Genomic DNA, 15,267 nt, shown 5'->3' on the forward strand with positions numbered 1-15,267 from the left:
ACTACCATCTCCAGTATTAAACATCCTTTCATGGAAATAAGTCATATTAACGTCTATGGAATCTACTTCAGTGTAAGCAGGCCTGGGAGTGGAGTTAGTTGGAGAGCTAAACATTACAGAATTAAAATCAAGGATGTCCCTATCAATCAGAGACAGCAAAAAGATTGTGATGTTAACTACTTTCCAATGGTGTGCTTTTTTCTGTGAGGAAATTATCAATTCACAGTAGAAACAAGGAAACAAAAAATGGCGGAGTTAAAGTTGCCAGCCTTCATATCATGTTTGCAGGCATATTTGTAACACAGAGTTGGTCTGCCAACACGCTTGGTGCTTGAAGTCAGTGCCCCATAGAGTACACCCATAGATATCTTGCCATCTTCCATTCTGTCAACATGACCAAGGCAGTGTAGACGTCACTGAGACAGACTACAGTTGTGGTGGCCACCTTTGTTCTTGCATAGGGTCACACTGCTGGAGTCAGGCATGGATGTCCCTCCCTCCCTCAATGGGCTGAAGAACACCATTAACTCTCAGACACGTGGGAAAGCCCCATGACAGGAAGGAATCCCAACAGAAATGCTGAAACCCGGCCTCAACTCCTCCCTCATGACGCACCTCCACGACCTTCTCTTGCAGTGTTGGGAAACAGGATCTGTGCCACAAGCTCAGTAGTGACAAGCATTTATAGCATGATGTGATAACCAGAGTAATACAATTATAATTGGGGGGCACCCAGTTGCACGCCTACAGGCACCCGGTTGGCCATTGTGAGAGCAGAATGTGGGACAACGTGGCTTTTGGGCTGATCCAGGAGGAATCTTTTATGTTATCTCAGACTGAAGGAAAAAACAAAATGGGAAATTGCAAAAAAGAGTCTAATTTCAAAACCCTGTACCTGGCTGTTGTGGACCCTTCCTCACCTCTCCCTCTCCCTCTGCCCCAACCCAACCCAACCCAATCTCTCCATCTACCATTGCAGCTACAGTCTATCACCCACTCATATTCTCCAGCTACTGGAATTCAGAGGTAGTATCCAGTCATCAGAATTAATAGCCACTGATAGCTTTATCCTCTATGCTGTCAGGGGATAAGGCAAGCAATTCTTCCTATTCCTTCCCTTATTTAAAAAAAGTGTCCTAAAATTGTCACCATGTCTCTTCTTTCTTCCATCTTCATATCTGTAGCTTGGTTCCTTAATTTAGTTTTGCCTCATATACAACTTACCATCTACTCTCTTGATCATTCTCATGGCCTCATGAAATTCACTTTTCTGGATGTCATTTTCAGCAGAAAGTTAAAAAGCAAGAAGCATCCTGCTGGATCACTCCTATTTGAACTGGTTCATTGCTTCTTTTATAACCAAATGCTTGGCAAATGATTAATGGTTTAAAATATTCCTGTGTGTTAGGCCTTTAAAAATTACTACAGGTGTGAGGAAAATCCTCAGGATTTCACATTTGAAGTAGAGAAAGGCTGCAGTGAAGTGTACGGATCAGTGACTAAGGTGCTTAATAGCTGGCCTAACAATCACATCTTTGTTCTTAAGTGGTTCTTTTCTTTCTTTAGAATTTACCATTGGCACATGGTGAGGCATAAACTATTCTCTTTTTCTGCTCTATGGGAAGGAAAGATACATTTGGAATATCAAGTTCTAAGTTCAGTACCTTGTGCCAAATAATTTCCAAACAAGAAGGTAACTCAAATTTTGAAGGGTTCAACTACAAAAAAGTTCTACCCCAATAAAAATAACAAGATAATGACAATTATTAATTTTTATTATTCATCTAGCACTTTAGTTTTCAAAGAGCTTAGTAATCCTTACCCGTTAAAGTTTATGCCAGTCTTTAATTCATTCATAAGATCCCTGACATTTTCTGGCTGTCCTAAAGGGGTAACAGTTGAGCTAATCCATTTTATCCTCTTTTGACTTATTATTGCCTTTAAAAAAAATCCAATTGCCCACCTGCTGAACTTTTTGAAAAGTGATTCCAATGTTAGACGATGCCATATACATCCTCTTTCAGCAGCAGACTAATGCCAGGGTTTGAATTACTATTGAATAAGCAGCAATGAAATATCTATGAAAATAATCAGTAGTTCCAGCAACCACAAGCAAAAACAAGGCAGAGTTGTCCTTAATCAGCAAAGCCCATTTGTAGAACAAGGACTGTGAGTCAGGCTCAGCCTCTTTCTGTGTCTCTGTCTCTCTGCATACTGTTTCTTTGCTGAATCTAGGGGAAGGCAGGTGGTGTGGGAAGAGCATTGCTCAAAATGCTTTTTTTTTTTAGTTGACATCACTGAAATCATGTGATTGTCAAGAGCCAATTGAAAGAGGCTGTGGAAAGAGGAACGGTTAAATTTGTAATATTGGTTGTGTGAAACACTTCTTTGGGCCTCATAAACAACCACAGAACCACAAGTTGGGTACAGAGGCAGTCACACAAGAGCGGGTCCGGGATATTGGTCAGCAGGCAGGGCGAATCATTTTGACTGCAAACCACAAGAGTTTCATAGAGTGGTAAGCATCATGAAACCACAAGTGATCCGCTATTTCTCTGTCTCTCTCTCCCTCTCTCTTTTACAAAACAGTTCAGTGGTTGTGTGAGAGAAAAAGACTCTTATGACTGAATTTATTTTACTTTGCAGATACAAACATGCAAAGTGCAATGGCAGAGGAGTTTGTTATAATGACCACTCTTGATTTTTTTACTTCCCAAGGTAAAAGAAATAACATATCGCCCCCTTTAAAAAAAGAAAATAAGTTTTTAAAAGAGGAAACCATGACTTCAAACAGCTTCTTTGAGTCATTTCCTTCTTACCAGCAGTGCTTCGTGCGAGGTAAGTGCCACTCAATCTTTTAAATATACTTTTTGACTCATCCATGTTCAGGAAAATGCATGTTTGCACTTTTCAAGAAGCTCTTAGGAGCACATGTTTTTCCATGATTATTTTCTCTGATTCTAATAAAATCTGAAATGTAAATGCATTACCAGCTTGATTCTGTTGAGCAATTGTACTGAGCACTCATTTCAGTTGTTCAAGTCACCAGTACGTAATCAACAGTGCTCTGTTTTGTGAATGTGACTGTTACAAATCATACAAATCGCATGCAACAAGCTGAAGCACAAACCACCAAAGGCGAGTTTAGCTGTGCTGGTGGAGTCAGTGCTTTGGAACAGCACTTATTTAAATAGCCAATAGCACACTGTATGCATCACAGACTAATATGAATAAGGAACAAAGTTGAGCTGTTGCTCCATTTATGTACCAGTCCAAATAATGGAAGAAGCCTAGGGCTACAATTCGCATATGCATTTTTATCTAGGAATAAACCCCCTTAAAATTAGTGGGGCTTACATCTGAATGAGCATGAATAATATCAGGTTGTTGGAATCACTCATTTAAGACATTTTAAAAATAGAAAAGGAACTTAACTTCCCACTGTGTTAAATGTCACTGCACAGTGAGTAGAATGAAGCAAATTTGATGCATTTCTTGTTTATTGCATGGAAAGCTATGTTGCTTTCTGTATTTAGATATCATTTGTTGCAGACGCTTTCAGAACCATCCAGAGGTGCGGAATAATAAAGCAACCTGTGGAACAATGTCCTATACAAATACTGACTGAAGTTTTCTGCTAGCTCTACTATCCTCAAAACAGATGTTTTGATTGTGATAAATCCTTATTAGTAAGCAAGTTAACTTGTGAAAGAAATAGGCTGTAAGGAAGTTTCCTCAGTAGCATTCCGAGATAAGAGTGATACAACATGATAAGAATGTTATTCTTATTCTAGCAGTACTCCTGACAAAAAATGCCTGTTATAATAAATGCAATTTTATAAATTGAATTCTTAGCTATTTCATGCTGGTGGTGGTTGGCATGGTTGTTTATGGGTGTGTGTGTGAGAGAGAGAGAGTGCACACAAGCGTTGCAAACTCCTTGGCCACCTCAGGAGTGTCAAAATGAGTCACCAGTTATTTGTATTAATAAGCATGCAAAGGAATGCGGAAGGGTTGCAAGCTGCTTTGTCACAACAAGCCACTTTGCAGCATCGCTCCCTTATGGATTAGAAATGGGGTGAACATAGGGGAGAAGAATGCTATAAAAGCTTTTCTTTGACTCTGTGACTACAAAGGTTTTAAGCAACATTTTACTGGCAGGAGAGGATAGTGTAGCTCAACCAGATCATTATGAGCTGGGTGAGTCACACACCTTTTCTTTTTCTGAAACATCTTTTAGTAGCAAGGCTGGGGACTGAGAAACTGCTTCCCCGACTCATTTCCTTTGGGTTGCTAATAAGCAAAGGAAGCAATATTCGTAGAATAACAAGGGGTCTTCCTGAGTGTAGTTGGCTTCATTTATTTTATTTTTTGCCCATCCAAATGTTTATTTGCTCTTTTATCTACAGGACAGGAAGGCTTTATTGAGGAAATTTTATTCATTTGGAATGTAATAAAGACTGAACCCTGTAGTGCTCTACTTGACATAGTAGTGTATAGTCAGCCTGTTCTTGAACTCTGACAGGAAAAGAGCCATAAATGAGTAGATAAAGTTTAAACAAATTTGAAACAGCATGTATTAGGACTTTCATTCTCCATTAGCATAAGCAGGCATAACAGTTCTTCTACAAAATTAAGTATAATCATTTTATTATATACCAGACAAATCCTGTGTTCCAACGTAGAGAATACATGCTAAAAATACATTCCAAGTGCAAACTTGGCTGGAAATCTGCCTTGTGTGAGAACCAGTGCTATTTTTCTTGAAAAAGAGCTGTCAGAACTCAACCATGAACACCTCCCTTGTTCTCTTGGTGCCCACCTAAGAGGTGACAGAACTGAGTTCCAGTGAGTCACGGCTAAAAACAAAAACCCTGGAGAGAACCATTAAAATTGTGAGGAGCTCAAACATTTCCCCTCCTCTACCACTCAGATTTCATTCAGTTGATCTTGATCCTATTGGGGTATAGTTCCCATAAAAGTGGGAAATATTCTGTGTCTCTTACTTTCATTAGTTCATATTTTTACATCTTGCAGCATCATTTGTGATCTTCTCATCTATTTGCTGTACTGTCTGATAAGCACATGTATTGGGCATGTGCTTTGCTTAGTAAATTTCCTGTATGCTTTCTGTTTTACCTTCCCCTCTGAACATAAGTACAAGTGATTCCCTAACAGCTGCAGAATTAGCCTTCACTCTCAGCAGTAGTTTAGACTGAGTGGTAGCCAAGATGGTTGCTAAATGATCTTTGGAATTAGCAGCATAGAATGCACATCAACCACAAGTGATTTCTGATCTTACAAATAGATATGAGAGGAAATCCCATTGGCTGCCGATGGCACAGAGACAGCAAAAAGCATCGCAGGGATCATGCTGGGCTAGAATTTCATCCATGATACCCTAGTTTTTTTGCTTACATGGTTTTTTATGTGAGATTATTAAAATGAAAGTCTGAAGCATCAAATCCACCCCACCATCTTATGATGATGCCCCCACATTCTGAGTCTGTGGACTAGGCCTTAGTTCCAGAACTGGACCTGTTTTGAGCAATTAAATCAGACATTTTCTTTTGTTTTGCCTATATTTTAGGATGCGAGCTTAATTGCAATAGATAGCTTCAGTAAGTAGTGAATGTATTCATTATTTTCACTGATTAATAGAAATAAATGGGGTTTAAATATGAGAGACTTCAAGTCTTGTCCAAAAGTGGTATGTGTGTATGTCTGCTTCCTCCTTTTACTGAGTTTCAGACAATTTCAAAAGACCTGACTTGACAAATACCTAGGCTTTGATGCAAGAAAAATAATCATTCCCTCAGTCAAATTGTTCTCACCGCCATTTCTCAGTAGTGTTTATACACACTAGTCATTAGAAATGTCCAAAATAGTTTGGTTATTTTTCCCGCCAAAATTTATTACACTTTCTCTCTCTCTCAACTAAAATTATGGCCTCAAGGGTGGAAAAAACAAGTTGTTTTCTGCCATAGATTTCACTTTATCAGCCCATGCAGTCCTCTAGGACGGAAATCCATCATTCTTTTTCAGTGCGATACTCTGTGAAAATTTGGACAAAAAGAGAGGAGTGGGGAAGCAAACACTGGTCCCACCCTCTGTGAAAACTGACAGGATCACAAAGCTTGTCATATTAATTGAATGTGGTACACCACAAAGGATATGACCCTTTTTCTATCACACCACACCAGGTCCTCCATTACACTGCTAGGTAAAGAAACAAAAAATCTATTTAATATTTCTTTTTGGGAGACCTAGGCTTCTCCAAAAATCACACATTCATTTGTGTACTAAGAAAATTGTGAATTATTCCACTTTCTAAATGCTTTTCACTAACAAGTGTATGGCAATGGGATTAAAAAAACTACAACCTTTAATACCCCAAAGAAGGAAAAAACACTACTGTAATAATCTAAAGGTGAGGAAAACCACCATGCTGCTTTTAATGGTTTTATATTGCTGTGTACCTGATATTTTGTAACAGAGTGGTACATACTTTTATAAATGAATGAATGAATAAATAAATAAATAAAAATTAGCTATCCTGTGTCAAATATGAATTTATTGCCACAAACTTCCTGAACTCTTGGAGACAGCAAACAGAGCAAACCTATGCCTGTCTAGTCAAAAGTAAGTCCCACTGAGTTCAATTGGGCTTCATCCCTGGTGCATTGGCATAGAATTGTAGCCTTAATGTTTGAGCACCGCTTTCTCCTTCTGAATGCCACAGCTGTTAGGGTCATGTCAAGAGACACAAACGGGGAATCAAATGCTTTTAAAATCCCATTGCTTATGTGTCTTCTGTCAGTAGGATTGTAAAATGATTAGTGTTGGTTGAATTGTGCCCATGTTTTCTATGACCAGGTGTAAAGAGGAGTTAGATTCTAGGGTATGGTCTTTAGGACTCAGTACTGCTACTTTGATGTATCTCTGCTGAGTCATATCTGCCTTAAAATGAGAAGGTTGCTCAAGAACTCTATGTAGGCTGCTTTGAGAAAGGTGGAATATTGATATAATAAACATAAATAAACAACAACAACAATAAATAAGATGATGATGATCAATATAATAAAGCGTAGTGTGGGTAAGCAAGTAACAGGCAGCATTTGGTATGAGAAGAAGCAAGACTCAAAAATGTCCTCTCCAGGACTACAGCAGTGTTATCCACTGACTTGGATAAAGGAGCACACATTTGTGGTTCAGTTCCTGACAAAGGTTAGGTATGAGGTGTTGAACTCAGAGGCCAGGGACTGGTCTGGATCAAGAAATGGATCTACTCTAAACATTCCATCAGGGAAGCACCCAAAAACTTAAAGAACACCACTGAACTTCATTATAGGTTAACAGAGCTATCTGCCATACGTCTGACAGAGTCGGTGAGAAAAGGCAGGGATAGGAAGTGGACTGCTGCAATTTCCTCCTGAAAGATACAGGCACTTGTATCACCAGCAATTCACATTGTGCAACACTTGCCGTCTAATTAATAACCTGTGGATTAAAATACATGAACAATATGGCCAGAGGTACTTGTAGGCTTCTTGATTATTTCGAGGACCATGCAAGTCTGCCTTACTCCCAGCTACCTCCATCTACTATTTGAAATGAAAAAATGGATATATATGTGTGTGTGTGTGTGACAGAAGTAGAAAAAAAATTGCAGGCATCATTGCACTTCCAGAATGAATAAAGCCTGACATCAAAGGTATATTGGTCTACCGGCTTTTTAAAGGTAAGGTAAAGGTACCCCTGCCCGTACGGGCCAGTCTTGACAGACTCTGGGGTTGTGCGCCCATCTCACTTAAGAGGCCAGGGGCCAGCGCTGTCCGGAGACACTTCCGGGTCACGTGGCCAGCGTGACAAAGCTGCATCTGGCGAGCCAGAGCTGCACACGGAAACGCCGTTTACCTTCCCGCTGGTAAGCGGTCCCTATTTATCTACTTGCACCCGGAGGTGCTTTCGAACTGCTAGGTTGGCAGGCACTGGGACCGAGCAGCGGGAGCGCACCCCGCCGCAGGGATTCGAACCGCCGACCTTTCGATCGGCAAGTCCTAGGCGCTGAGGCTTTAACCCACAGCGCCACCTGCGTCACCACCGGCTTTTTACCAGCAACTTAAAAATGTGGGGGTTTTTTTAAAAGGAAATTTCTATAAAATTTTAAGCTGCCGTGGGTTTTTTTCCTTTTCTTTTCAAGTAAAATCATTCCCCCTGTTTACTATCAGTCACAGCATACCTCTGTCTCCCTCTGCCACCACCACTCTGGCAACTCTCTTTTCTCCTATAAGTGGATTATGGTATTGTAAATTTAGAGACATTACTCTCACCAACCCCTGAGTAGGTTTGAAAGGAGCTGTTTATTTCAGTTCTCTCTCTCTCTCTCTCTCTCTCTCTCTCTCTCTCTCTCTCTCTCTCTCTCTCTCTCTCTCTCCTTAAATCTGGTTCTCCACATTTCTGTAGCAACTTGCAAATTTTCCTTTTAAAAATCCTCGTGAAAATGCTTTAGCGTTTAACTGCAAATCTCTCTTAATAAACACATTACAGTGGTACCTTGGGTTACAGACGCTTCAGGTTACAGACACTTCAGGTTACAGACTCCACTAACCCAGAAATAATACCTCAGGCTAAGAACTTTGCTTCAGGATGAGAACAGAAATTGGGTGGCAGCGGCACGGTGGCAGCGGGAGGCCCCATTGGCTAAAGTGGTGCTTCAGGTTAAGAACAGTTTCTGGTTAAGAACAGACCTCTGGAACAAATTAAGTTCTTAACCAGAGGTACCACTGTAATATAAGGATGGAGAAGAGGTCAGGGACTTGAAACATGCTTCAAGGGGGGAAACTGGGTTCAAAGGACACACTGAATGACAAGAATAGAATTATCATAGATTTTAAAAAATAATATAATATAATATTTGATATTTCATCAGAAGACATACAATCCTGTAGTAACAAATGATAATTCTTAACATGTGGGATATAATGAGGCTTTTTTTTGTTATGCACACCTAACCCATTTGTATAGATTAATTCCTACAAATGTGACTCACTCAATAGCTTCTCCAAGTATGCAGAATCCAACCCACTCATAGGAACATTTGTCTCTAGAGTATTTAGTCAGCATTGGTGTTACATGTCCCCCAAAATCCCTAAGGGCACATTATTGAAAAGCCTTCAAAATATCCTTACGGATGGCAGCTGATTAAATTAATGTATTATTATCCACAGTGCATATCCTAAGCATCTTAATTTAAGCAAGTACAGGCAGACTCTTGATGACCTGGAAGCATAAGGCTAAAATAACAATATTGACAGGTGTCTGTCTAGACTTTCCTTTCAATTCTCCTTTAATGTGGAGCTACTGTTTAGCTCTTCCTATGTTAGAAACTTCCTTTGAGTATCCAGCTTAAAATGTTTGTTGAGTACTATGGCAGAAAGATGGTATATAAATGCAGGAGGTAAATTCTGTTGAAACTGAATGAAATTATCTCTTATCTGTTGTTCTCTGGCCCTATGCTGCAACACCCACACTGCCAATGCTACCCAAATAATCTTTTGTTTTTTAATGTTGCTGGAATGGTATGTGAGCAGCTGCAACACTCAAACTCCCACACAGCATCTGGATATCTAAAACACATTCATGCATTATCTCAGTCCCATCCCATGATGTGCAGAAAAACTGTCATCCTTACTTAAAGAGTATTGGGATGAATCATAGAAACTTAGTGACCCATCCAAGGTCACATGGGAAGTTTGTTATGGAACAGGGTGGGGAAAAACATTTCTGGCCAGCAGGCTGGATCTTTTATCTCCCCAGCCCTTGACAGGCCAAATTTCATAGGTGGGTGGGGACTCCAACAAGTCAGTCACTTGACACCACTGTGATTATCAGGAGATGTTTTGCTTTAATGCCCTAATTGTCAGGACTTCAGAGCTCAGTGTGGCCTATTGGAAAACCTTTTGGAAAACCCACTTAAAACTTCTGATTGTTCCTTTGAAACCCTCACCATACCCACCCCTGACATCAAGTATGACATCAGCTGTCAGGCAGGTGAGCACAGTTTTCACCCAAATGAGGTGAATCCACAGGCTGGATCAAACATAGCTGCAGGTTCCCCACCACTGTTGTGGAGCAAGGGCTGAATCACAGCCCTTAGGACAACCTAGCCTAAGTCAATGGACCATTGTTGCTTGTCCTATATCTTTTTCGCTAGATTCTAAACTAGCAATAATCTAACAGATAACTTTGTGACAAGGCATGTTTATCCCTGTTTTATGGTGCTAAGCATCCAAATGAAAGAAAGGGTTACTCAGAAAAACACTAAATGATCTTGTGGAAAGGAAATTGAACTGGCGAAACTAATAAAAGGCTTGGCACAGTTGATGTGCAGGGGGAGGGGGGGAGAGAAGGCTTGCACAATGTCTGGTTTTTACACAGTCTTCTCACTGTTAGAGATGCTCCCTTTTTCATTGTGAAGGCCTGAGTGCCTCTGAAAGAGCCATTGCAGGAATTACTGGAAAGAAGGGAGTAAAATATCAAAAAGAAAACAATGTGCTAGTTTGGTAAAACTAAGCATTCCAGACAAGGCCCGGAAACTAGATCAGTGTCTGAACATTGAAATGGTGGCGCATTTTCTTCCGGTGCTCAGTGATGATTGTTAATTCATAATTATTTGCTCTGTGTCCTGCCACTATCAATGGAAGAAAACCGCCTCTGGGTTTGGTGTTATGCCTAAAGAGAAGGGGCTGCAGCTCAGTGGTACAACATGGCTTCTGTATGCATAACATTCCCTTGTCTCTGGTTAAAGGAACTCCAGCTGGGAGACTCTATAGGGTTGAGGGGGAAAACCTCAGGCACATCCAGGCCTCTTTCTCTCTAGGCTTTGGGATTCTCCCCAGGCCCTGCCATTCACCAGCCATACTCCACACTGCCCTTGAGTGCTTTTGCCTTGCTGGAATGTGACCATTTCACTCACTTACTGTAATTGCTGGGGAAGAGGATTTTGATTCACCATGGAACTATAGTTTACAAAACCAGCCCAGGAGTCTTTGTAATGCTAATGTTTGGGCAGGGATATATTGGCGGGCTAGAAGAGAGAGTGGTTAAGTTTTCCTTCACCTGCTAATTGTCTCCTGGAAATTGCACATTTAAGCTCACTTCTCTCCAGTACAATTACAGACTCAAGATGAAATCTACAGTTAAACAAGGGGAAAATGGTATCCTGACTGCCGCTTCAGGTAAAGAACCATATATGTCTGACCTGAGCCACTTCAGACCTGTGTACTCCCTGCCCCCCCCAAAGTGTCTTATCCTCTCTTCCCTGTTCATCTTGCTGGTCCTTGCTGTTTCATCAGTGCTGGCCATTCAGTGCCACTACACCTAAGTTACTGTTAGATGCAATGTATCCATCCTTGTACAGGGCATCTGTGTCAAATTTGGATGGTCATCTCATGGAAACCTCTGTCTTCCCTCAGTGTGTATTATATGAGAGCCTCCAAGACCTCTGTTACATGGGCAGAGGAAGAGGGGTGCGGTGGGGGCGATATGCCACGGGTGTCACCACCGAGGGGGGTGATTAAATGCTGGGCGGCACTCACTGTGGGGCCTGCAGCACGCCCTAGCCACGCATCTCTCCTGGGAGAGACGCGGTGGCTCGGGTACCCACAGGTTCCACAGTGCCCCAAATGGTCCACCCACTGCCTCCCCCTCAGCTGTAGGGTGACTGAGTAGGAGGAGGCAGGCAGACTCCTTGGAGGCCCCATGGAGCGTCCTGCCCCAGCTTGCCCCACCCCGCAGGTGGCTGGCCCCACCCCCATGGGCAGCTGGCCCCACCCCTTGGGCGCAGGGCATGCGTGCCGCCCCAGGCACGTAATCGGCTTGGTCCGCCGCTACTCAGTTACCAGCATTCCTGCCCCGATGTGATAAGGGATTTAAAGTTGGAACTGAAGCTAAAAAACTAAAATACCAATATGTTTCCAACTAAATTTCTTTATTGCTGTGTAGAGCCTGGTGTAACTGACTAGATCATTGTTATTACAAAGCAGCAGTGTGTATTTCATGCAGACATGAGAGCTAACAATAATACCTTCATATTAGAATGATATCTGGGAAGGCAGAAAACACCTGCAGTTGTGAGAGGCTGACAAGTTGTCTTTTGTTAGTTTGACAGTGGTTGCCACTTTAGCATGAAAGTGAAGCTGTGTGAAACTTGGCAGTATTGTTTCACAGAGATCTGCAAGAGCCCTAGGGTTTTTGAGAAAGAGATATTTGGTCACGGTCACACACACACACACACACACACACACACATTTACAAATTCTGTGGGTTCTTAATTACAGAGTAAATTTCATTTGTCTATCCTAGTTTTTCTCCAAATTCAAAACATTTTTCCTGGTTTCCATATACTGTATATCATAAGCCGGCTTAAGATCAGTATCCTTAGCAAAATGTTTCAGCATTTCAGCAACCTTTCTGATAAAGAGCAAGCACCTTATCTTTTTAGTTCTTTGATGATGGCAGAATGTAAAAACATGTAGCTGCCTGAACTTTTAATTTGCTTCTTTATGGTCCTTAAAGGAGAGAGGCGCCCACCTGCTACAGCAGCTTTAAAGCTTCAAGCACATTACCACAAGGTGCCACAGATGCAAATCTTATCCCAACGACAAATGTATTGCACACTTTAAAATGTGGTCACCGTCCCGTTTTCCTTGATCACAGTTTAGATCAATTTTATGGTTCACATCTGTGGCATGCAAAGGATGCATGCCATTGTGAGATATTCCATCAGTGTACTTAAAAAATCAACATGCAGGCTAATTCTCAAGACTTAGCCAGCGAAAGCTGTGTAGAAGTGAATTTTCTATAATTAACTGTGAAGTTGGGACTGGAAGGGAAGCTTTGTTCTAAAGCAGCAATAATAGTTGGGGGAAAGGTGCAAAGCTGCTGGGTGTTTTAGAATGGATTGTAGAAGTCTCTTTTGCAACAGCATTCCCTTTAATAATGAGCTCAGGTAGTGAGTGACAACAGGATTGGAGCTACTGTGAAAGGGCAGTGTCACTATGGTTTGTTCATTCCTAAATACCTATGTCAGCATTTACCTTTAGGAACCAGTGGTTAAGATTTTGAACAATGAGGAAGGAAGTCCCTGGTTCAAATATTAGTTCAACCACGAACTGACTAGGTGGCCTCTGACAAGTCACCAGTTTCACTTAACAATAATGGCTTACCTTGCAGGACTCTTGTAGTGCTTACAAAGACAATTTATGTGTCTTTAGAAACATGTCTATTCACATTTAGAATGCCAGATCAATTTTTGGTCATGCATTTCTGTTCTCTTCAACCACAGCACAGCCAGCAATGACTTGCTTCTTTATACATCTTTATAGATAGATGACATAACAGATGTTTAACAGACTGAAACATTCCAACATGTCTTATTGGTTCATAATATTTTGAAAACAATAATATGAGGTGTCAATGATCCTGCTTTAGAGATATCTAGAAGTGCTCAAGTTTTGTTACATCATATTACATAGGCCTTCCATTCTGTAATACAGTTGGTTAGTTAGTTTGTTTTAGTGGAAAAGCAGCTTTTAAAAAAATAAAAAAGTTTAATGTAATACTTTCCAAATTTGACTGTTGTCAATAATACCGTATTTGAAGTTTTGTTCTGTTTTTCATGTTCTGTTGAAAGCCGCCCAGAGTGGCTGGGGAAACCCAGCCAGATGGGCAGGGTAGAAATGATAAATTTATTATTATCAGTCCATGTGGTCTCTGAAATTTCACCTTACGGGAGGGTTCATTGGATTCATGTCAGTGAATTGGTTCATTTCATTGATTTCAGGGGCATTTCTGTCTGAAGACTAGTTTATAACCAAGAGGAACAATTGGTTTATGGGTTTCACTTTACACCTGTATGAAGTAAAAGAAGGAAAATAAAAACTACACCAGCTAATTGCGTTTGCTATAAAAACCTGCCCCCCCTTTTTCTGATGAACTGCCTCAGATCAGGTTTTCTCCCACTCCTCCCCCCCTTTGCAAGATCTATTAAATTAAAATTCCCTTGTATAAACTGGTGATTATGTTTCAGGCCGCCTGCTGACTGGAAGCCTCCTTTGGATGCTCCTGTTATATTTGCCTCCTTCCCCCCTTTCACTCCCTGCCTCTCCCTGTTTCCGTCACTCTCCCATAACAGTTCCTTTCTTTCTGTAGGGCCCTCAACCTGCACAAAGCTGCCTCTGAGACCATGTTCACAGAGCTTTTGTGTGCTGTTGTGCTGGGGACGAGACCACAGCAGTTTGAGATCAAAAGCGTTAGTTAAACAGAAGCGGTTGGAGGTTTGTTGTGTGTGTTTCCTCCCCCTCCCCTGACTGCTTCATCTCGACTTTCAGCTTTCAAAAAAGCCCTCTCCTGCCAGCAGAATTAGCAAATGCAGCAGACCTTTGCTGCAGACTGCTGTTATGGATCAGGTGTGACAACCCCCTTCTGTGTCAGGCGGGATTAGCAAGTGTTGTACAAGTCACGGTACACAAATTTAGACACTGGAGGGCCGTCAGTTTCTGGGGTTTTCCTCTTGATGTCGTGCAAAGAAGTGTTAATCTCATCTACTGCCTTCAGTGTTTGTTATGACGCACAGAGATCCTTGATGTGGTGCTTCTGGAAGTTTACTATGGCAAGATGGCTTGGTTTGGGCGTGCACACTTTTTAAGGTTATTTCTTTGCTGGTGCTTGCATTTAGACTTATAAATGCAAGTAAACCATCAGTTTTTCTTCTACTTTCTCTTCTCTCAATACCGCACTTCGAATGCTAGGACTCGGCAGACTAGATGGGATTTGGGAGCAGGCTTTTGATCCAAGGGGAGGAAAGAGCTTGTTGTCTCTGATCATGGCTGGCAGCTGCACACTGGTGTGGTCCCATGAAACTTGGAGACCCAAGATTCAAATCCCTCCAGGACTCAAAACACAGCCTCATGTTAAAGCTGTGTGATCTGAAGCTTGTAATGTATGGATTATGATCTCAAACTTTTAGCATCTTAAAATAAGATAAGAAGCAAGCTCTCTTAAAATGAGATTATAAGGGCACATTTTGAAATGTATGAGATCTTGGCCATTGGATACAATGGTTGATGCTCTTAAGCTAGTTTGTTGCATTGCGTGCCCCTACCAGTACATTTATCTGATTGACTGTTACTTATTTGGCTTGCAAATAGATACTTGACCCTAAGCCTATTTTCAAGAATGTGAGATAGACTCAGCTTCTGGGAA

General features: G+C 41.2%; 1 protein-coding gene across 3 annotated transcripts in view; it reads left to right on the top strand.

The window, feature by feature from the left end:
* Positions 1-2,371: 2,371 nt before the first annotated feature.
* Positions 2,372-15,267, top strand: part of RUNX1 (RUNX family transcription factor 1) — a 186,529-nt gene continuing 173,633 nt past the window's right edge. For 2 of the 3 annotated variants that reach the window (XM_081908747.1, XM_081908749.1), the window contains exon 1: positions 2,598-2,838. In XM_081908747.1, the coding sequence (XP_081764873.1) occupies positions 2,655-2,838 (184 nt within the window). In that variant the 5' untranslated portion in view covers positions 2,598-2,654. Of the gene's footprint in view, positions 2,519-2,597; positions 2,839-15,267 lie in introns of those variants that run through there. The other variant, XM_081908748.1, reaches the window with a different exon arrangement.

Source organism: Podarcis melisellensis, assembly GCF_964234715.1.
Source record: "Podarcis melisellensis genome assembly, chromosome: 4".
Taxonomy (NCBI): Eukaryota; Metazoa; Chordata; class Lepidosauria; order Squamata; family Lacertidae; genus Podarcis; species Podarcis melisellensis.